General features: G+C 43.3%; 1 protein-coding gene across 1 annotated transcript in view; it reads right to left on the minus strand.

Moving 5' to 3' along the window:
• CEP170B (centrosomal protein 170B) overlaps positions 1-21700 on the minus strand; it is a 58145-nt gene that overhangs the window by 29655 nt on the left and 6790 nt on the right. Inside the window, exons 3-7 of the mRNA XM_034061675.1 lie at positions 15631-15720; positions 12481-12559; positions 9628-9686; positions 8184-8322; positions 155-256 (exon numbers count right to left, since the gene is read on the minus strand). Of these exons, the coding sequence (XP_033917566.1) occupies positions 155-256; positions 8184-8322; positions 9628-9686; positions 12481-12559; positions 15631-15720 (469 nt within the window). The remainder of the gene's footprint in view (positions 1-154; positions 257-8183; positions 8323-9627; positions 9687-12480; positions 12560-15630; positions 15721-21700) is intronic.

Raw genomic sequence — 21700 nt, forward strand, 5'->3', positions numbered from 1 at the left:
AGCAATCTACAGATAGGAATATGCAAATATTACCACAAAAAAAAGTGGCAATTAAAGCCTTGAAGCAGAATGGTTTTGCACCGTAAAGATCAAAACTGTGGAGCAATTTTGTCCCTCCCACCATCTTCTCCCACCCCAAGGTCACCTCTATTACCTGAATAATGTTCCTCTTGCCTTCTGTCCTCCTTGTTATTTGCATCATCTTCCCCCCACCAGGAGGGCTGCCCATAAAGTGGGGTGCGGTAACTACTGGTTTCTAGGAAGAGGATAAGCAAATACTTTGACAAAGAAAATATCAATTTATCACATTCACAGAGGTCAACCAGATGCCAAAAAGGGATAAACAGCAGGGTCAGATGAGATCATGTACCTGTTACATTGCAGTTGTAACAACAGCAAATTATACATCACAATTAGTGTGTTCAGGCTTTTCAATTTTCCCTCCTTTTTTCCTTACATTCAGCTGCAAGATGCTGACACCACCTCCCTTCACAGTCTTTCATAGCCATGTTTTCCAAATACTAGCTTTTCTCCCTTTCCAGACTCATTATTCACAGAAGTGGAAGACTTTTGGCAGGACAGGCTACAGAAAACCAACCACAAAATTGTCTACAAATCACGTGAAATTCAGCTGAAAAGCAGACTTTTTCCTGACCTTAACTGGGAAGACTTTAGCTGTGCCCTTTCTTGGACGTTGTGAGGCCAAGGATTTTTTCCGGCTACTCACCACTCCCACTCTATGTCACACACATCCCACAACAGGAAACTCTTGATGCATTACAAATTTTGGGAAAATGGTAAAACCATGACCTTACACATACATGAAGAAGTTGTAAACTCTTGCTCTCTAAAGCTTAAAGTAAACCCAGTGGATTTCAGTGTCACTGCAGAACAGAGGTTTTTCTCATGGAGAAGCTTCCCCTAGAAGAGCCAGGTTTCTATCATTTTCTCTGTTTAGTGAGCACTCACTGTAAGATCAGAGCTTTGCTGTAGCAACTGGTGCCCAAAGGGCCTGATGACCTGCTCCTCATTTTGTCTCCTGCAAAACAAGACAGTGCTTTGGCAGTGCCTTCTGCTGCTGCTGTTTATGCAATAAGTACAAAGAATACACCTCAATTTACCTGTGATAGGTATAGTTACTATGTTTTTATAATAGTTTAATACAAGCAAATACAATAGCTTTTGTTCTTTCATCTAGAGGTGATAGAAACACAAGGATAGGTCAGGGGCTGAGGTTCAGCTTTAGCTTTGTTAGCTGCTTCTTTCTCTGCTTTTAACAGCCATCAGCACACTCTCTACCAGCCATGTCTTTAAACCCTGGCTCCAGCTACAGAGCCATAGCTGGGCTTCTACTGCCAGCTGCTGCTCGGCTTGTGGTTTTAAAAACCACACACTGCTCTGTAAAGCCACCCTCAAACAGCCGTGCAGTTCTGCATTCCCCACTTTAACAGGGACATGACAGAAAGTAGTCGGGAAGTTAGGAGAGGAAGGAAAATTAAACATGTCAAAGAAAAAAGAAAGCTGGATTCTATGCTGGCATTTCTAAAGCTACATAGACGTAAGGGCCACTACTTCACAGAACCACAGAACGGTTTGGGTTGAAAGGGACATTAAAAATCATCTAGTTCCAACCCCCCTGCTATGGGCAGGGACACCTTCCACTAGACCAGGTTGCTCAAAGCCCCATCCAACCTGAACTTGATACTTCAGATGTTTTTATTCCTCAGTACTTCCAGAGATACAGCTCCTACACTGACAGGCCACAAGCAAAAATTTTGCTTTATAGATGCAGCCCACAGGCTCTTTTCAAGAGATGTTCTTCGTGTTTCAAAATTAACCACACTGCTTCCCTTCACACTGTGGATCAAAAGAGGCTGAAAGTATTACTCTCCTTTCTGCCTAGAGTACGTGGAAGATAAACTGTGTTCCCATTATGTAGGCGGCCTTTGAGAGTTCAAAGGAGGAAGCATTTTTCACCATGAATAAATTGGAATTGCCAAGCAATATGTTTCATAACTGAGGGTGGGTTAGCTCAAGGGAGAGGGGAAGGAATAAAAAAGAAAAAAAAAATATTCACAAGCTTGTCAATGAACAGAGATTCTCAAATGCAGAGTTTAGACTCTACTAGGCTGAGACCAACTACCCCCTTTTCATGCTATGACCTGCACACTAGACCCACAGCCCAACCACACGGGATATGCTCTGCTAACATCAGGCACTTCTTTTGGGCACATACTGCAATGGATTATCCCCTTCTGATTTGAGGTAATGATCCTAGGGTTGACAGCCAAGAGGTAATCAGGGAGAAGGTGATTGACTTTGGGGTGATGGACAAATCCATTAACAGCTAGTTATGTCCGGGGTAATTTATGCCCAAAAAGTTCAGAGGCACAGTGAAGGTCTCAACCATGAAGAAACACATGAGATTTTGGATACCTGTCTCAGATTAATAGGACCAGTTATGGAAGAGGTTTATTGTAAGTTGCTAGTGGAACAATCCTGAGCATACTACCCTACAGACAAAGTATTTGTATTGACCATCTTGCATAAGCAACAAGTTTCCTGAGCATGGGTGCTGTTATTGCTTGCACCTTGCAAGGAGCTGCCTCATTACAAGCTCATGCCTCCAGCACACTCCAGCTCCTCATGGGATCCCAAAGCCCCCTAACTCTAGAAAATTCTAGTTGCCTAGTTCAAGATTTTTTACTTTTTTTCAAAAGGGGCAGAAACAAGCAAAGAGAGCTCGCATGCATCCTGCAGGACAGACTCCTTCCCAGAAGCTGCTCTAGCCTCAAGATCTGTGTGCCATCTGCCTACTGAACACAGGAAACGTTGGGATTGCAAAGAAAGGTGAGAGGGAGTTAAAAAAAAATAAAAAGGAGGATTTGTAAAGACTAATGCTGCAATTCAATTTTCCCCCTCCACCTTAAAAGTCCTAATAAATGCTTGGAAATTCTCCAATTTCCCCCTCTGACAAAAGCTAGCACAAAGTCAAAGCGCCAGGACAATGTCAAGGAGCACCTATAGAGAGCACATCAGACTGGACAGAGTGCACAGACCTGTGGCTACCAGAGGGGAAGCCACTCTGCTGCATTCACTGCATGGCAGCAGAAGGTCCCTCCTGCCCCACAATACAGAGCTTGCCAGGCCCCACCTGCAACACTTAGCTATAGCATGTGTAACACATCTGCTCACTTCTGTGGTCTTTGGTTTTTTGTTTGCTTTGGTTTTTCCATTCCTCTCCTCTCCAAACCTCCACAATAAAGTAGAACTTCATTTTAAAGACTGCAAAAAGCACAGATGAAAAGCTAAGGAGTCAGCATTTTGCTATTTGGGGACAGCTTCAATATTTTAAGAGCAATTATGTTTCCACTGAGCCTTCGTATTAGTCTGCATTTTGAATAACATTATCAAATGACACAGACACCCTTGTTCTCAGCTACTGCTGAAAGTGGCCAGATCCTGAGCTAGAATAAAATTTCCCTGAGTTCAGAAGAGCTACGTGATCTTGCTGCCCTGCTCACATCAGAAGCTTCCATCCCTTCTAATTTGCAGGCACAACAAACCCGTGCTTCTCCCTACTCCAGCTCTAACACAACAATATTGCATGAAAAGAGGAGGGAGGAGGATGCAGGGGGAGGCACATAGAAAGGCAGCTAAACCAGATGGCTGTGACAGAAGTGGGGCAGGGAGCAGCTACATACACACTTATGCCAGGGGGCTTTGCTCTTTACCAGAGGGGATGCATTTTAGGTAGCAATCTCAACCTGGACTCACAGCATCCTGAGCACTGTGCCTGCCTGTGTCCCAAGACTCACATATCACCCTGAAGCTACTGTTTGCCTGTTATATTTTAGTGTAAAATGAAAGCTCTTGCAAGAACAGGGAGACTTGGGGCTTGCCCAAGTCAGCAGTGAAGCAAGGAACACCAATGAAAACTAACTGCTCCATCATTTTAATGACATGAGACTTCCTCCAATTGATGGCAGCTAGTTACCACCTTTCTTCACTCTGTGCCAGGCTGCCCAGATGGTGCCAATCCATTTAGACACATTTCTTGGCTAATCTATTCAGGCAGACAGTCCAAAAACCCATCCTTTTAGATAACTGAGTTGAGGTCAGCACAAGCATTCAGCCAGATAAATACTGAGCTATCTGTGAGAGTGTAATACAGGAAAGACCACTGACACACACGTTCTGCTCCTGGATATGTGTTTAGGGCAGTCACTCAAAAGAATAAGGAATACTGTTTTAGCATAAAACAAGGCAAGTTCATTTGTTTAACAAGTCTGATAAGAATATGGCCTGTTAAATTAACACAGAACTATTGATCAAGTGAAGGAGAGGCACCACAACGAGAAAATGAGTGTCAATACAAAGGATGCATTTATGGAGAAATGAATCACACAGAACACAAGGACAGGAAGAAAAATACAATCCAGGTGATGAAAGGGCAGAGGAAGCCTGTGGTAATGCCGCTTTCTACCACTGAGTGGGCAGAAGAGCTTTCATGACAAGCACACAGCTCCCACTACAGAGGGGTCTGATTTCCCACAAGCGAGTCCCCTGCGGTCAGCAGAGGACTGAGGGCTGCACTTCCTCACAAAGCTTCAAGCCATCACGACACACAGACAGTAATGATAAATTGATTTGCCGACAGAAGCACATCAGCTTTGAAGCTGTCTACATAATAAAAGCATGAGAAATCCAGCTTGCTTTAACTCAAACCATTTTTGATTCATTAGTAGTAACAATACTGTCCATTTTCAGAAGACGCAGCGTAGGCTTCCTACAGCAAAGACCTTAGGGGGGGGAAAAAGATGATCTAGCTATAACATTTTAAAATTAATTCCTTACATCTCTGCTTTTTAATTCCTCTCCAAAATAGAGAATTCAGACCCAGCAGAAATAACCATAAAACCATCCTCTGACTCTTTGCTGCAGTATTTATTTCACATGTGCATGGCAAACCTGAGCCCTGGCCTTACATACCTGCTGTGAATGCAGACAGACCCCAGAGGCTTTCAAACCTGGCTAATAATCACAGGTTTGTCTCAATTACATGTCAAACCTTTAACATGTTGCAGGTACCACTACCCTAGCTCAGACAAAAAACAGATACACCACCACCACTTCCCTAAATTAAAGGTTAGGGTAGAGCTGTGTGCCTAAATAGCCATTACCATGATCTCATGGGGAAAGCAGCCAAAGTCCATGGAAACCACAACTGGGCACAACGCCCACTGCCTCTGTCCATTCTGCCTGCTAGACCTCGGCCTCAGACCGAACAAGACTTTCGAGTTGGACACTCAGTTGAAAGGACTCCCTAATGGCACAGATGCTAATCTGGTGAGCAAGACTACTTCACAGATCCTGGCTCAAGTCCTGCTCCTGCAGCTGGTGATGCCCATTTCAGATAGATGCTGCAGGCAGCCTCCACCCCTGGAAACTCAAGCCTGCAGCAGTTATTCAGAAGTTATTCATCAGATTCAGCATTATCTATTCCCATCAGGCCTTCAAAATTAAATAAATTAAGATCAGCCTGAGGATTAGCTATGTGTTGAGAACAGAAGACCACAAAGTAGCTTATCTTATCCAATACCTCAACTCAGGTAGCAACAGATGGGGATTGTGAGTCTTAAAATCTGCTCAGTTCAAGGCTGTACCTGACCTCCTGATTGCTTAAAGCTTTAAACATGAAAGCTGATAGCTATTTTTAGCATTAATTAGCTGAACTATGGGCACTTCTCTTATCCATATCCAACCTACAGGGCTCACCAAGCTCCTCACCCCAAACATTTCACAAAGACTGATGATTTTCTGCTTACATACACTCAAAAGCTGCAAGTACAACAGCATAGAGATTAAATGGCTGTTTCTCATTCACTCCACTGGATCTCTTTATCCTCAGTCCTGCACCTCCTCCTACTTCTAAGCAGCAATAATTGTTCACATTGTTTTGTTAAACCTCTTCCCTGAAAGCTTGCTATTCCCTCTGCCTCTTTTCTACTTAGGCCCTGGGAAGCTATCCTTCTAAAGGCTTTGGTCACCCCAGACCTTGCTTTAATTAGTCAATGCAAATTCCCAAATACCTACAGGCTTAGTGAAACAGCTTTCCCCAAAGCCTCCTTCTGCTGCCACTAAGCAAGCCCACTCCCCGTGAGAATACCAAATTCTTCTTTCCACTAATCATTTTAAATTGCTCCCACTCCTCTGAGCAACCAAGAAGAAACTGTGCATGTGTGCAGTTGAAGACAAGGTGAATTAGTCACATCGCAGATGAAAAAAGGGACCCAATAATCATTCTGCTCACATGACACAGATGCTTTTAGGAGAGTGAGGTGCTGATTTAATGCTCAGGCTCCCTTCTCTTGCTTAAACAGGCTTCAGTCCAATCCAGCAAGATATTTCCAACAAGAAGTCCTGAATTCCTCCATCTTCCAGTGGGGTTAGCAGCACTTCAGATTATTTTTTTTAATGTCTGTCAGCCCCACTGCACATGACACACTTCAGCATTGGTCCCCAGTAAGTAATCACAGTCCTTTTTGTTTTAGACCCATGGTCTGTGCTCACTGATGATGACAGAAACGTAACATGGGTCTGAGAACCACATGCTGGAGAAATGGGTCACTTTGCTGAAGAGTCACTTAACATCCTGACTTTGAAGGTGTCCCAAATATCATCTGCTTATGCTATGTAGGTTAAAATCAACTTGTGAATTTTTGGAAGGTGGCAAAAATAAAAATGAGAATTTCCATGCAACCAGGCAGCAGCAAATACAATGTGGTTCCAGTTGTTGGCAGACTGGCCCAGTATCCCATGCACCTTGAAAGGCAGCTGGAAAGCTTTCCCCCACAGTGAAATTCACCTCTTTTCATCCTCTGCAGTGTCATGGTTAATCAATACCAACTTTATCCCTTTAACTGCACGCTTGTGAGGCAAATTCACAAATGTCACATCCATAGGGGTGGGCAACAGACACAGCTGAAGCAACACTAAAAAGGGTTTTGCAGTGCACAAAATGGGAGTCAGGGACATGGGTGCACGACCATGTGCTTCCATGAACAGCTGAAGGCAACAGCGAGACCAGGGAGAAAAATTACAGTTTCTGTACACTCTGTCAGCTTAAAGGGATTTTCATAAAGACAATGCATGGGTGATTAAGGTCAGCTAACCCACTCCAATTAGTTATCATAAAGCCTCGGCAGCTTTACTCAAAGTTGTACACTCTTCTAGAAAGCTGCTGTTATCTATCCTTATCTCACCTCTTTTACTTGCCTACCCTCCATTCATCTCCTTGCTTCTTCCAACAGACGCAGCAGGCAGGCTCTCTGCTAACCCTAAAGCTTTCCCCTTTTACTCTGCCATCCTGGTGCCACAAGACTACCACTGGCAGTCATTCATCACTGGTATGCTTTGAAACTATATTTGTTCTTCCTATGCATCATCAAGCTCTAGAAATCCACCAATACCCAAGCAGAATTGGGAAGAGACCTGTCAGGGCAGTACATACAAGAGGTACGAAGTCAGGTGAGACTGCTGGGGAGGTCTTGGCCCACCATAATGGGGAACAGGGAAGAAGCAACATTTGTAAAGGGACTTTAAAGGAAGGCAGCAGTGGGTAAAGAAATGAAGAACAAAAGGAATTTTTCAAATTGAAAAGGATTGCAGCTGGGGAATAGCAGACTTGAAGCAACCACCTTCCAGTTTGGCAATCAGTTTCAATCCCACACATTGGTACATTAGGAAGTACAGCCATTTAAAACCATGCTGGACTTTTTGAAAGAAATGGCTTGTTGCTTCTTTGTCTGACTGCCAGCACCATGCCATGGTAGCCATACATTTTCTTCTCTGAGTCACCATCTCTGTTCAAACTCTAGTTCACAATCAGGAAATTAAAATAGACGAGACAGGTGCCAAAGAACTTACCAAACCTGCTCAGCCCACAGGTTCTCAAGCACACACACGGTGACAAGGCATGTGTGCCATCACACCAGGGTATTTTTTGGAGATTGAGTCTCCAAAATCTGAGTCTGGAGTACTCAAGAAGTTTAGAAAGATGACCCTTCTGGAACTGCTCCCAGATGTAACTCACAACAACATAACGTCAGCATCATGACCCACTGCAGGGCTCAAGCTGCACTTTGTTCTGAACCTTGATTAACTGGTTCCTGAGCAAGTACCTGTAATTGCTTTCCTTTCTCCTTTCTCCAGCTTCGATTGTGGGGACTCTGTGTAGCCACTGTGCTCCATGGGCTGCTCTGCCCTCTTCATTGCTGTGCCTTTGTAATTCATCTGAAGTTGGCTGGTGTACTTCTCATGCTACAGAGACAAGAAACAGTTGTAGTGTGCCAGTGTGATCTGTGTGCTAGCTCACAGAAAACCTCCCCTGCAAACAGATCATGCAAAGGCAAACACTGCAGCTATGTTCTGCAACAGAAAGCAAGCACATCTGAGTAGAGGCTACAAAATACAGCAGAAATGCCAGCAGAGAGGCTTTCAAATTCCCCATTTGGAAGACTAAGTGATAATTCTAGTCCATGAGAAGGTCACTGTGACTTAGCTCTGGGAAATATTTAATTAGAAAACCTTTTAAAGAATAAACTGAGAAGAATCAGAACTTAGGTCATTTCTCACTCAGGATTCAAATCCTGAACTCATCTTTGTTCTTAAAGCAACATCATAAATTCTTTCAGGACAGTCATCTGCATTATCTCATTTTTTCAGGAAAGGCAATTAAAATATATTTTAATTATTTCTTGACAAACCCTCTCCCCAGCTAGGAAAGTGCATTAGAAGAGGCTCCACATAGTAAATGAGCTATTTAAAAGTGGGTTTATTACAAGTAAATTAATAAAAAGGTGTAGCCATCCAGATTACCCCTGAGTAAATTCAATGAATCATTTTCCCAATTTAAGCTGCTATGTTTCCAATCCTCTCCAAGTCCTAAACATGGAACCAGGGCTAAGACAGTACCTGCTAGCCACACGGTGACGCTTGGGACTGATAGCCCAGTCCCTCAGCTGAACATAACAGCCTTCTTGCCTAGAGGAGGTTGCTTTTCTGCTTTAGATAAGAGAATGCTTGAATATTTTGTATCTGCTACTGAACTCTTTGTTTAAAAATCACCTCATTCAAAAGAGGACTGCTAAGTAAGTAAAAACTGGGAGCTCTAAGGCAAAAAATTAGATGATATACAGGATAAATTAAGTAAACTTAAGTCTGCTGGAGGAAGTTTGATGGAGCTGGTCTAAGCCACCAAGCTCAAGAAAGAGGCATCTGTGCTCCACTTCCAGGAGCAAAGATCTGCCATGCTTCATCCACAAGCTTATGTGGTGGCTATTCTTTAATAGGTTACAGCTTTAGTAACCTTTTCTGTTGGCAGTCATGAAGTCATCAATACCTTCATCTACATGTTAGCACAGGGATCAGAGCCAAGGTAACTGAGAAATGTATCTCTCCTCAAATGAAGGTTTTATTAAGTCCTGACCCAAGGAAAGCCCCACACTGTGGAACATTTCACTGCTATGAAGAGTATTTTAATATTTTGGTCTGCTTGGCCACTACTAGAGCACTTAAATTTTGCATTTTTTTTTTCTAAATGCACCTGCACCCAGACACCCTTACCTTTAATGCTTCTTCTGGGACTTTGTGTTGAATTTGTTCCAGGACATACATGTTTGAATGTACAGCACTCATTAAGGAAATGGCAAAGGAATTGGATGGACAGAGAAATCTAGCATTTAGTCATGGAAAGAAAACAAGACATAATATCAGAGAAGCTTAAAACTTGCAGGGTACAAAAAGTTGCCTCTTCTGTAACTCACTATGGACTCTGCCCTGCATGTTTTACAAGACAGCATGCAATCACATCTGCTGGCGAGACCCACGCCAACTGAGGGGTAGCAGATAAGGGGAGCAGGGCAGGAAAATCTAGGGGGAGCACTAGCAGCTCTGTGCAGGACCCAAGGGAGCAACCAGAACCCTGACTCAACTCACAACCCACTCCTCTCTATACAGCTGGCAGCTCCAGGCAGGTCACTCTCTCCCCATGGTATCCTGGCCAAGATGAGGCAATCTCGTGTGTTCTGGACAAGGGAACAGTAGGGTCCAGCTCCCAGCAGGGGTGCCTGGAACTATCATGCTTTCTTGCCCTGACAAAGCCTTTCAGCCACTGCAGTTTCCTGGATGAAAAGTAAATCAGGTCATGAGCTGCTGTGACCTCTTTGGAACGGAGGCATTCAACATGATTGAGCCTGGGCAATAATCCTCAGCAACACCGCATAAAAAAATAAATAAAGGAAGCATATGGTAATGTCAACAAGAACAACCCAATCAGCACAGCACAGAGCAAAGGGGAGGGAAAAGGAAAGATGGAAAACGTTACACTAAAAATAAACCAAGTGATGCTGGCATAGCAGGGAATCTGCACAGCCTGTTTGTGAAACTGTAAATGGAAGAGGCAAATGCTTTTATGCAACAGCACACAGCTGACTCAGACCTCAGGAGATGCTGCCATCCACATCGAGCTATGTGGTATGCACAGAAAACACTACTAAACAGTGGCACTGAAGCAGCAAAGGAAAGAGTTTGTAACTGCCATACTAACTATGCTAAAGTAAATAGCACTAAGACCTGCAATTCTTTATAATTTTCCTGTTGGTGGCAATAAATTCTACAATTCATAAATGCAATCATTCATTTCACATGAATATCGGTGTGAGGGCTGCAGGACTAAACTTCAGCTCAGCTGCTTAATACTCAGAACTGCTTTCTATAAAACATTTAAACCTGTATCACAACCATTAAAACCTACCCATGCTCTTAGGCACTGGCTTATGCCTTCACTAGGCTAGAGTTCACAGCAAATCTTCTATGAGTTTCTCCACACATCTAAAGACCAGAAGACACATGACCAGCTACATCAAAAATACCTGCCAATTTGCAAAGCTAGAACTGAAGTTGTTGTGGGACTGTAAGAGGCTTCATAACATGTGCACCGAGACACCACCTTTAATGACATAACCCCAGAAGACAGTGCTCTTCTATCAGATAGCACCCAGTAAGGGGCTACTCATTATCTCAGAATCCCTACCACCACTACCATGTTCTCCTGTAATCCTCATCAGCTGCAAGTTGTTCAAATACCAATCTAAAGGCAAAAAAACTGTCTCCTTTTTTTTTTAAGTTTCAGCAATTACCTCACTTCTAAAAATTAGAAATACCACTGTGATGCAAGGATTTTTTTGCAAGAGACAGAGCGAGACCAGAACCAAGAGTACAACCTTACAAAAGGCCTAGAAAACCCTCTTTTCCAGCAGATCCAGGACTACACACACATCAATTTAAGCATCCCTGCTGCAACTGTGAGTGCTCCTGCACTGCCAATGGTTAGAGCTCAGCTGCCCACATTATCTGAATACTAGAAAGACTCAGTCTCCTCTTAGTGCCTCAGCTATCTGGACTCCAGCAAGGTTGGGAGTATTTCAAAGGCTCTAGAATGGCCAAGCACAAACTGCTTTGCACAAGAATGTGGCCCTGGGGTCAAGGATGCACAAAAGTTTTCCAGCCAAACATTTTCCCCCACCCAGTGGTAAAACTTCTGCCTCTATTCTCAGAAATGTCTGGACTGTTTTTAAGTGAAATTTCCCCACAAGAAAAGAAACCTGGAGAAGATCCTGCTATTTCTAAATTCAGCCCAAGCAGGTAAAGTTTAGCAGATAGAAACAACTGAAAAAATGTAAATAACAAAAGTATTCGATTACACGAAAAGGCAGCAATAGGAGCCTCTACTTACCACAGTAGCTCTGTAGGCTCAGAATGAAACATCTCTGCTTACATCCAGTCATACAGCCCCATCAGTAAGGAAAGGGACAAAGGCACAGGTGCTTTAGCAGACACTAGCAGAATTTCTCTGTAAACAAAGTAGAAACTGCAGCCTAGCCTCCCTCAATAAAGGGGAAATCTGGTGAAAAAGAGATTTGCATTTTGTGGCAAAAGCAATTTTTCATGGGCAAACTTCAACTGATAAAGAGTCAGGAGCCTGACCACAAGCCCCAGAGCTAAATGCTGAAAACCTGCAAATTGAAAGCAAGCGTTTGGGTGAAATGATTGACAAAAGCACATCAGTTGGATTAAAAAAATAGGAAGATGTTAATTCATACAAAAGCATATGGAATATATTCATTCCCCAACTTGTACCAGTTACAGTTGCCACACAGAGACCAAAGAGGCAACTCCACAATCACTACTGCCAGTGCAAGGCCTGGTTCAAAGTCCAGTGAGTCATCATGATTAGTATGCTTTGAATCAGGTCCATGGTGGAGAAACAAAAGTTTACAAGCCATCCAAAGGCTCCAGGAGGGAAAATAAACACCCTTATTCACTAGTCACAATTAGCACTGTCAACTCCCCATAGAGCAAACAGCAAAGACCCAGTCAGAGACAGTGTCCCACTCCCTCTTCAGATGAGAAGGATATCATAGCCAAAGCGAATGACATCGTTCAGTTTTAGGGTGATGTACTTCTGGTCTGGTATTCTCATGTCATTGACGAATGTCTGCAGGAAAGAAGCACAGGAATAGTTTTTGACTGAGGGTATCAAGGTGATGCATCCCAAATGCACAGGGCTCCTGGAGGGCACCAAGGTCCATCTGCTAACCACACTGCACACACTCAGGGTGCACCAGCACAAAGTCAGCCAGGCGAGGAGCTAAGTTCCCTACAAAAATCAACACTAGCAAGTAGCTCCCATGGGCAAGTTAGAGCACCCCAATTATGCTTCAAAGCAAGGTGCTCTGACAGGACCTCTAGGGAGATTCACCTTTCCACCAACTGCAAATGAAATTTTAGTCCCCAACTTAAACAGGTAAATGAGGTGCCTGCAGTTAGGAACTTCAGATGCTCTCAGCTCTCCTCAGCCCTCCACACACAAGAGCAGCAAACGGTGCAACTCATACTCTAATTACTCAGCTGGGAACCAGCTTTCTGCTGGATGTCAGACAACACTGGTGTCAGCTGCAAGGCCTGATAACCTAATGAGCAAAGCCTGTCATAGAGGAAGGGGAAAATGAAAATGCACAAAAAAAAAAGCATTTGCAGTTGCAACACCGTGATGTCTGAGGCCACTTTGTCCAAGACATCATATGTCAGTATAATAGGCCCTTGCATAAAAGATTCACACACTCATTTTTCCCATGCTCCAGACAGTTCATTGAGGCTCAAAGAAATTAAGTTATCCTCATAAAGGTACAAGAAATGTATTTCATAGTTGTGAACAAATGTCTGGGATGTCTCAGATGCCTTCTTTCCTGGGAACCCCATAAGGAGCAATTGTCACAGAACACTGGAGGAACAAATCAAGCACTCATAGTCATCTTCCACAAATAAACCCACGCACTTTTGTAATAACCAGGGCCACATAAAACCAAAAATAAATCAGGAACTCAGTTGAAGAAGTACCAGCATGCTGACAGGGTTCAGGCTCCCAGTTACAGCCAGGCCAGTCACAGACACCAGGAGTTTCCCTGCCTCACAAAGTGGGATTCACCCAGTTTCACAGACCAGGAACCCACTGCTGGCTCTTTGCAGCTTGAATGCAAATGCAGCTATGTTTGAATGAATCAAAATTATGCTAGAAAATGTATTTACATGCTTTCACCACTGAGGCACAGTCTTTTTCTGCCTTCTCACCTCAGCCAAGACAAATATCAATGATAAGACCAAGTACTAACCACAGGGGAAAATAAATGCTAAAGCAGGAAACTAGAACTTCAGCAGACAACAACCCCCAGCTTCCTGGCAATTTACAGAAGAGCTGAGTGAAAGGCCTGTAATTTCAGAATAAAAACAGTGAAGCTGGCTAAAAGGCAAGGAATTCTAATTTCCATGAATTTTTATAATATTTAAAAATCCCACAAGAGTCACATCTGGAGCAAGAATGTTTAGTGAATTTTCTGCAAAACAAAGATCTGCAAGAAAACCCATTTTTATGTCATTACCTATTCATCCGTGGTTACTTCAAATAAAATAAGCCAAGCAAACTGCTTATTGCAGACAGAAATGCTACCGTTAAAACCAAAAGACCCTTAATAGACTGAAGAATCAGCTGAACATTATAATAAAAACAATATAAAACATTTCAACAGTTAATATGAACCAGATTATCCAGCAAAGCCATATAATGCACTGTTGAAAAGCCATAAAGTAAACTCAAAATAAAAGCAAATTCTGTAAGTGGAATTAAAAATCTAGGTCCTCAAAAGCGATTTCTTTAGTTTCCAGGGTAAAACCAGGTTTTGATGAAAATTTTCAAATAAAGACTTATGTTTCTTTCATGCTAAAGAAATTCAGTTTGGCCCCAACAGTCTTCTCCAGCAGAAGTATGCCTGAGCAGCTGCAGAAGGCAGGGACTGCTGTAACAATTTTTACTCCACTGCCCCTCAGAGTACAAGTCAATCATTAAAATCTTGTAAACTCATAAGAATATAGAAAAGAATTAGTGGTACAATCCTTCCTTTATTTGCAAGCAGAATTTTCAGCTGCTGTTTTGCCTCCAGGAGTTAAATACAACAGGTTTTAAACCAAGGATCCAGCTAAACCCCAGACCAGTTACTGAAAACATTCCCATCTCAGAAGGGCTCTGTGTCTTCAGCTATAAGGCTGAGAAGGAGTAACACTAGTTCTTGCTGTTTGCAGATGCCAGAAGCAGCAGAACACTTGAGATCTGCTTTAGCCACTGTTTTTGTATAAGTTTCTGAGATTGTCTTGTGGTAGTGATGGTGGAGGGCTTCTGTTTCTAAGCCCAAAACAATGATTGCAGTAAAACCCCTACTGGGAAGACAATTATGTGAATCTAGCTTAGACATGTTCCAGCAGAGGAATTGCTCTGCTGGTATAAAGAAACCGCCAAAGAGGCATGCCATGACATTAGGACAGATTTAACTACAATGGTATATTAAAAAACCACAGAATGCAGGTGGGCAGACAAATCCCTCCATAACTGCTTAACACCACTGGTGTGAATTGGGACCAGAACAAGGGTTAAGATTCAGGCAGGCTCAGCTCCCTGTTCTGGAGTCACATTACCCCTTGGTCTTCACACAGACCAGGCTCAAGGAAGGCAAAAGATCAATTATTAGGGGAAAAAAAAAAAAGAGAAAGAAAAGGTGGGTTTAAATAGCTTCTCCCTGAAAAAAATAAATGTCTCATCATCCCATAAATCACTGCATGCACTGACAACTGAATTGCTAGGTCACCCTGCTCATGCTGAACAGCTGCTCCACAATCTTCACCAGTTCAATGCTAACATCCCCAAAATGAGACTAAATTTATTTCCTCCTCTTCTCCAAACAGCTCTGTGATTTTATGAGCCCTGAACCATTCTGCAAGGACACCAGAAGAAATTGAACAAGAAATACAAAATGCACAAAAGCTTTTCTCTTCGAAGATGAGGTGCTATAAGACCTCCATCTCAGGCGTTGCAAATAATTATGTACATTTAGCTTAACTCAGGCTAACAGCTCCTTCCAGTGACCCAAAAGGGGCTAACAGTAGAATTAAGTGCACAAGCACTTGCAGACTCAGCATGGTGCATGTTTGCTTCCATAATCCAGGAGGTTTACTACTTACGCCATTTAAACTCCCAAGATCCTTCACCCAGTGCTCATCTTTCTCCTTGTCATAGTTGATCACAGCATGCTGCTTATCGACACTGCGGGACTGGCAATGAAAGCATAATGAATGTGAGACTGGTCACACATAAGACACAGTGTTAATCAAAGCAACATTTCAACATTAAAATAATTTGATGTGGGGTAAAGGGAGAAAAGGGAAAAGCAGGAAGGATTAAATATTATTTACTATTACAAATAACCAAAGGATTAACACTAAATGCTTCCATGGTTGTTTAAACGGCTCAACTTAAAAAGGGGGGGGGGGGGGGCACATCACTTAAGGCTGTCAAGACTATGCCATAATTTCAATGAATTATATCAATACACACTGAAAATAAAATCAGCCAAATGGAAAGCCTGGGGCAGGATCTCAGCCAGTGTGAACTAGCAGAGCTTCATTTTTCACCAGCTGAAGCTGGTGGCCTCATCACTAGGGACATTCCTATTTGGGATGATTAATTCCTATTTCAAGGAAAGATAAACCATTTTCTTAAGTTACAACAATGTATTCTGTTCCCAGGATTATGTCCCAGATTTTATTTAAATTCCAGGATGCTTTCCAAGTTGAAGAGAAGTTAGTAAACTTACAATGAGAAAAAAAGCAACTCCAGGGAAACTCAAATTTAAGGCTAGGTTTGAGAACACTGAACTGGACAGTGATTTGGTGCCACTGGCTTTGCCATGATGCACAAGTAATAAATGCACTTTATCTTCAGAATAAAGAATGACACTTTGGCAAGAATAGTGTCAGACTTCTGAGGAAGAAGTGTTAGATCAAAACCTCTACATAATTTTGAAATATGTTGTGTTACAGCTTTAAAGACACCAGACTGTCTGTATTTAGATCTGCCTCTCATAACTTGAATTCTTGCTGCAGTTGACCTCAACCAGTCACTGGAACCAGTCATTCCATCAGCATGCACACACACCACCGAGAACTCCCTGGTATCTTGGGCAGGGGAGGGTAGGACATGCTACTAGAGCAGGGAGACAAGCCAGGCTTTAAATTAGCAAATCCTCCTCTTCCTGGGCATTGACCAACATGTTTTTGGTGAAAGTGCTTCCCTTTTCCCCAAGTATAAACACACTAGTTTTCACAGTACTGCTCTCAGCAAGCCATTATCTACTTCCTTGCGAGCATGTTGAGGCAAAGATTGTTTCAGGGGAATTCCTTAGTGAAAACACAGAGGTTTTGCTGGACAAACTGCTACCATTTGCAGGAATTTCTTCTGCCCCTGCCAACAACAAGCACACTGTTAATATCCCAGTAACTGATAAATGTCACTTCATCCCCAAGCAAAGCATATTTCAGCCCAGGAGACCTGTCCTCCAGAATAACCCCAAAGTACTAGTATGAAGAAAGCATGCACTTGGCCAGAAGACTGCCCTTCCACCTTGTGACACCCCTCACACCATTCACAACATGCCACCACAAGCAGAGGGCAGGTGACTCCAAGCCTCCAGCTGCCTCACTAATACAGTTACTTAGCAATGCTGAATTTGCAAGGTATCAGCTCACATAAGTTCCAGATGAAAAATGAGGCAGCACTCAACACTCTGCTGCCCAACTGGTGCTGCTCAGACAGCAAATGCTCCCCAAAGAAATAGAGGCAGAAACAATGTGGTTGGGGACACCTCACTTCCATCTCCTGCTACATCAAGCCCTAAATAGGTGAAGAGAAGCACAGCAAGGCCCTTTGGGAGGCACACACAGATCTCTTGCCCTCACGCAATCACCACACTTGGTGTCTGACCCTGACCTCAACATAGGACAAGTCTTGAGTGCTTGCAGTGGGAAGCTATTGCTTCTCTCTGTTACTGTTCGCATTACATGAAGCACCTCAGTTCAGTCCACAACAGCCTAAGTGATGTGGCAGGTATTCACATCATAAGGTAACAACTGCCCAGGCAAGGGTGGCTGAGGGATGCTCCCCAGGGCCTGCACCTTGGCACATGGCCCTGATGACAGGAACATCTCCAGACACAGTCTCATGTATCACAGCACCTGATGCTACAAGAACTGGGTTTGTTACTGACCTGCCATACAGAGACATAAATATAACTACCCTTCACCCTGATGGACTCAAAGATAAACATGCACATAGGTCCTGCCTGCACAGGACAGGTGCAAGGTCTTCCCAGTTCCTGTGTTACCCAAAATTGTAGACACCACTGTTCCCAACGCAATGTAAGGGAACATGGATTAACTCTTGGAGCAATGTTTGTTTTAACTTTTTACAGCATGTCATAAAGACTCATTTAAAAATTAACAGATTTTAAAGGCAGAACAATCCCTCCAAACACCCCACACGCAAAAAGGCTTCCATCCCAAAAAGCTAATACAGACAAAAAATTAGGGTAGATTTTATCTGGTATCTGATTTTAAATGAATCACAGGACATTTAAAAAACGGGTTTATTTCTGAGAACCAGCTGTCTTCCAGAAATTCAATTTGCCCTGCATCTGACCCTGATGTAAGTCAGCATTGCCTTTTGGGTGCTGTATTTTACAACAGCTGACTACAGCTACTCAAGGGTCCCAAACCAAATAGTCATCACAGGGGAGCAGAGATGTACTCCAGCAGCATGATATAACCCTACATAAAAGCAGGAAGAGGTCACCAAAAGAACCAATCTATGCGCAGTTCTAAGGAAGTTTCAGCTGTGTTCAAGACAACCCTTTGCAAAAGGAGTCAAAACGATATGCAAAATCTGACCCACAGTCTTGATACAACCTCTCAGCATCTCTTTAAAGAACACATGAGGAACATGGCAAACTGTTACACAAACCACACTTCCATGAAATTTCATTCTTTTGTAGACAGAGAGGAATTTTCTCAGTTTTGTTTATGTTAAACCAGCAAACACCACAGGAACTGGCAGCAGGAGTCCCTAAGGGCCTATCTCCAAGGAAACTCAACTTAAAATAACTAAACCCACACCTTATTTATTTTGATGCAAACTTGCCAAAGGTCACTCTTACTTGAGAACCGAGTTGTGGTTTATTTCAACATCAGTTACATTTAACATAAACTGCTCTTGCGTGCAGTGACAGCAGCAACCCAGTGCCTGATGAGGCTTTTTGTTTTCAGAGAGGAGCAGACTGCCTCAATCCCACTTCCAAAAAAAAGACTAACTAGTTTTCAGACTGGTAAAAGCTGAGAGCTTGAAAACAGTCCTATGGAAGCCACTTCAGCCCAGCAGAGCAGTGGTTTCTAATGCATGACCCACCTGAATCACAGAAAGTGATTTAAGAAGCCCGAGTTCAACACATTAAAGAGCAGCCCATGGGTGCAGAGCTCCCAACAGTCTGCAACTCCACTGGTAGGATTTTACGAATCTATAAATTGAAAAGCTGCAATCATGTCAACTGAATCACAAATATAAGGAGAATCCCTAGGTTAAAATGCACACTTGCATCAAATACTGAGCCTTGCTTATGATCAAGCAGGATGAGGCTTTGAGCAACCCGGTCTAGTGGTAGGTGTCCCTACCCAAGGCAAGGGATTAGAGTTAGATTGTCTTTAAGGTCCTTTCTAACCCTTCCAATCGCAACCTCCACAACAAAAGGCAAGGCTGAGCCAACAATTGGGAGTGGACACAGGGGCCCAAGCAGAAAAAAAGTATTTTCTAATAAATTGTTAAAAAACCCTGAAGTGCCTATATCCAGATATCAAAAGCAAAAAATAACAAGTACCCCCTAGCAGTTAACCTGTTTCACCAGAAAAGCACTTGTGATGGATGAGCAGCACTCCTGAGCTCAGTGGTAAGGACCACTGAGATTCTGTTTGGATCAAACAACAAAACCAGAGCTGGAGTGCCTCAGATGACATTGAGAAGGAGAAAAGAAGACAAGGAAGAAAGATGTCCACCTAAGCACTAGTGATCTTCAGGCAAGAAATAAGGCTACAGTCTAAGAGGCTGGGAATGAGGGAAGAACACAGCATTCTCACCATGTCCCAACACTGGACCATTTATCAAATGAAAACAACTCTCGGGAAAACACAATGTGTGCTTTACTGATTAACATTTACACTTGTCTGAAAGGAAAACATGGACACTGATTTGTTAATACGCTAACATTTCTCATCCAGGGCTTGCATTTCCAGACATTCAAATCACTTCCTAATGTAAGGCTGTCCTGCTTCTCCACCAGCTATCTCCAATGCATTACACTTTAAATACCTAGTATACAAAATGCACATGCAGCATATATATCTGAAGACAGAGCTATTTTATAGTTCTTCTTTCTTTCAAGACCATATTAAGCAGATAAGCTAAATCAGAGACAGAAATGGCACCTCTGGGTCTGACAGTCCCATACCACATCTTCAGTCTTTAGGCAGCTCACTTGTGATTCCCAAAACTGCACACATCAAATCAACAAAAGCCCCTGCTTAGCATAGGAGCAGCAAAAGCAGCTTCAGAAGTGCCCAGGAGTCTCCATGGAGGTACATATCACGCTGGCTATATGTGCTGCAGATACTTTATAGCTTTGTTTGGTGAAGGATCTGATATACAGAACAGTGCACTAGGGATGAAAGCACAAGCTGCAGAGATGCCAAGCAAAACCCAGAAGGAAACAAGACCTGCTTAGGGAGGCAGGAGAAATACAGCCAGACAGCCTGCATTTCCCCACAGGGCCAGCGAGCAGACGCAGCTCAGCTGTCTACATACATACAGATGCTACCTTTTCCCCAGGAGAATTACCATGGGCAAAAAACCTACTGTTCAGGGTTGAGATTTGGACCTCAGCCCTGCCAGTGCCATGGGGTATCATGGTACTGGAGATAAAATAAAAAAATGAGAGCAGTTTCCCTGTTCCTCACTACAGTCTGTTGTGCACCTCTGGCACAAGATAACTGCAGCATTCTGGTGGCAGCAAGCAATAAACATTTGCTCAAATACTTTCCACAGTGAACAGGTTACATTTCTGCCAGTGCTGTGCTCTGCAGAAGTGTCCCAGTAAGGAAATACAAACCTCTCTTAGTGTCCCACTGTAGAAAGGAGACCGAAAAAGCTTTTATTTTTTTTTAAAGGGCAAAATAAAAAAAAATCCTTGCATTCTGGTTTCAAATATAATTTTTGCTGCTCAAAAGTAAAACCCCAGATAACATCTAATGACAGATATGAATACTGGTTCTCCCTCTTTGACCACACTTCACTTCAGTACTTTTCCAGAATATTAGTGGATGCTCCATCCTGCCTCAGGCTGGTTGCAAGTGTGACACCCCCACAAGAGGCAGCTCAATCACTCACAGGGGTATGTGCTGCCAGCTTCTACCTGACGCTGCCTGAGCAGACAAATGTTTCTTCAGCAAGTGTAGCCTTCTTGTCTTGGGGCTGGACTCACTTTACAGCTTCCAAGCTGCAGAAGCTCCTGCCTTCAGCTTTGCTGCAGTCAAGATCACAGGATTAGTGGAGCTGTGGCAGGACCAGGGCCAAAGCATTCAGGCAAAAAATAAGGCCTTGAACAAAAGAAAGAAATCCCCCAGGAAAATGAAACTGTAATCCCCACATCTTGGCAAAGGGATTTGGAAGCTGGCATTGTTCCCATAAAAACTTAACCCTTCAATTTAGGGGTGAAATGGGCTTTTGCTTGCTGGTTTCCCCTTTCCAAAGTGGAACAGCAGTTCGAGTGACCCAGCATCAGATACTGACTGCAGAAAGTGAACATGCTGCCCACAGATGCACTGTCTTTCCCTTTGTTTTTCATGGGCACCCAGGAGGCACAGAAAAGCATCACGTTAGGTGGGACAGAACTCTGGATTTCCATAGCGAGGCAAGCTGCGTGCTAGCATCTGGATCAGGATCTCAGACATGGAAGGGGTTCCCACTTTCCCTACCCACTGCAGAGAGAAACAAGCCCTTCCCCCACAGGCCAAGCTTCAAGGACATTGCCAGCCACAAGTAACCCTCTCATCCCTAATAGCCACCCACCTGCAGTGCCACCATCACCTCTCTCCTTACCCTGCCTGAAGCAACAAACTCCCCTCCCAGGTTTGCCAGTCCTGCCATGCCTCCAGC

This window comes from Melopsittacus undulatus, chromosome 4, assembly GCF_012275295.1.
Source record: "Melopsittacus undulatus isolate bMelUnd1 chromosome 4, bMelUnd1.mat.Z, whole genome shotgun sequence".
In the NCBI taxonomy this organism is placed as follows: Eukaryota; Metazoa; Chordata; class Aves; order Psittaciformes; family Psittaculidae; genus Melopsittacus; species Melopsittacus undulatus.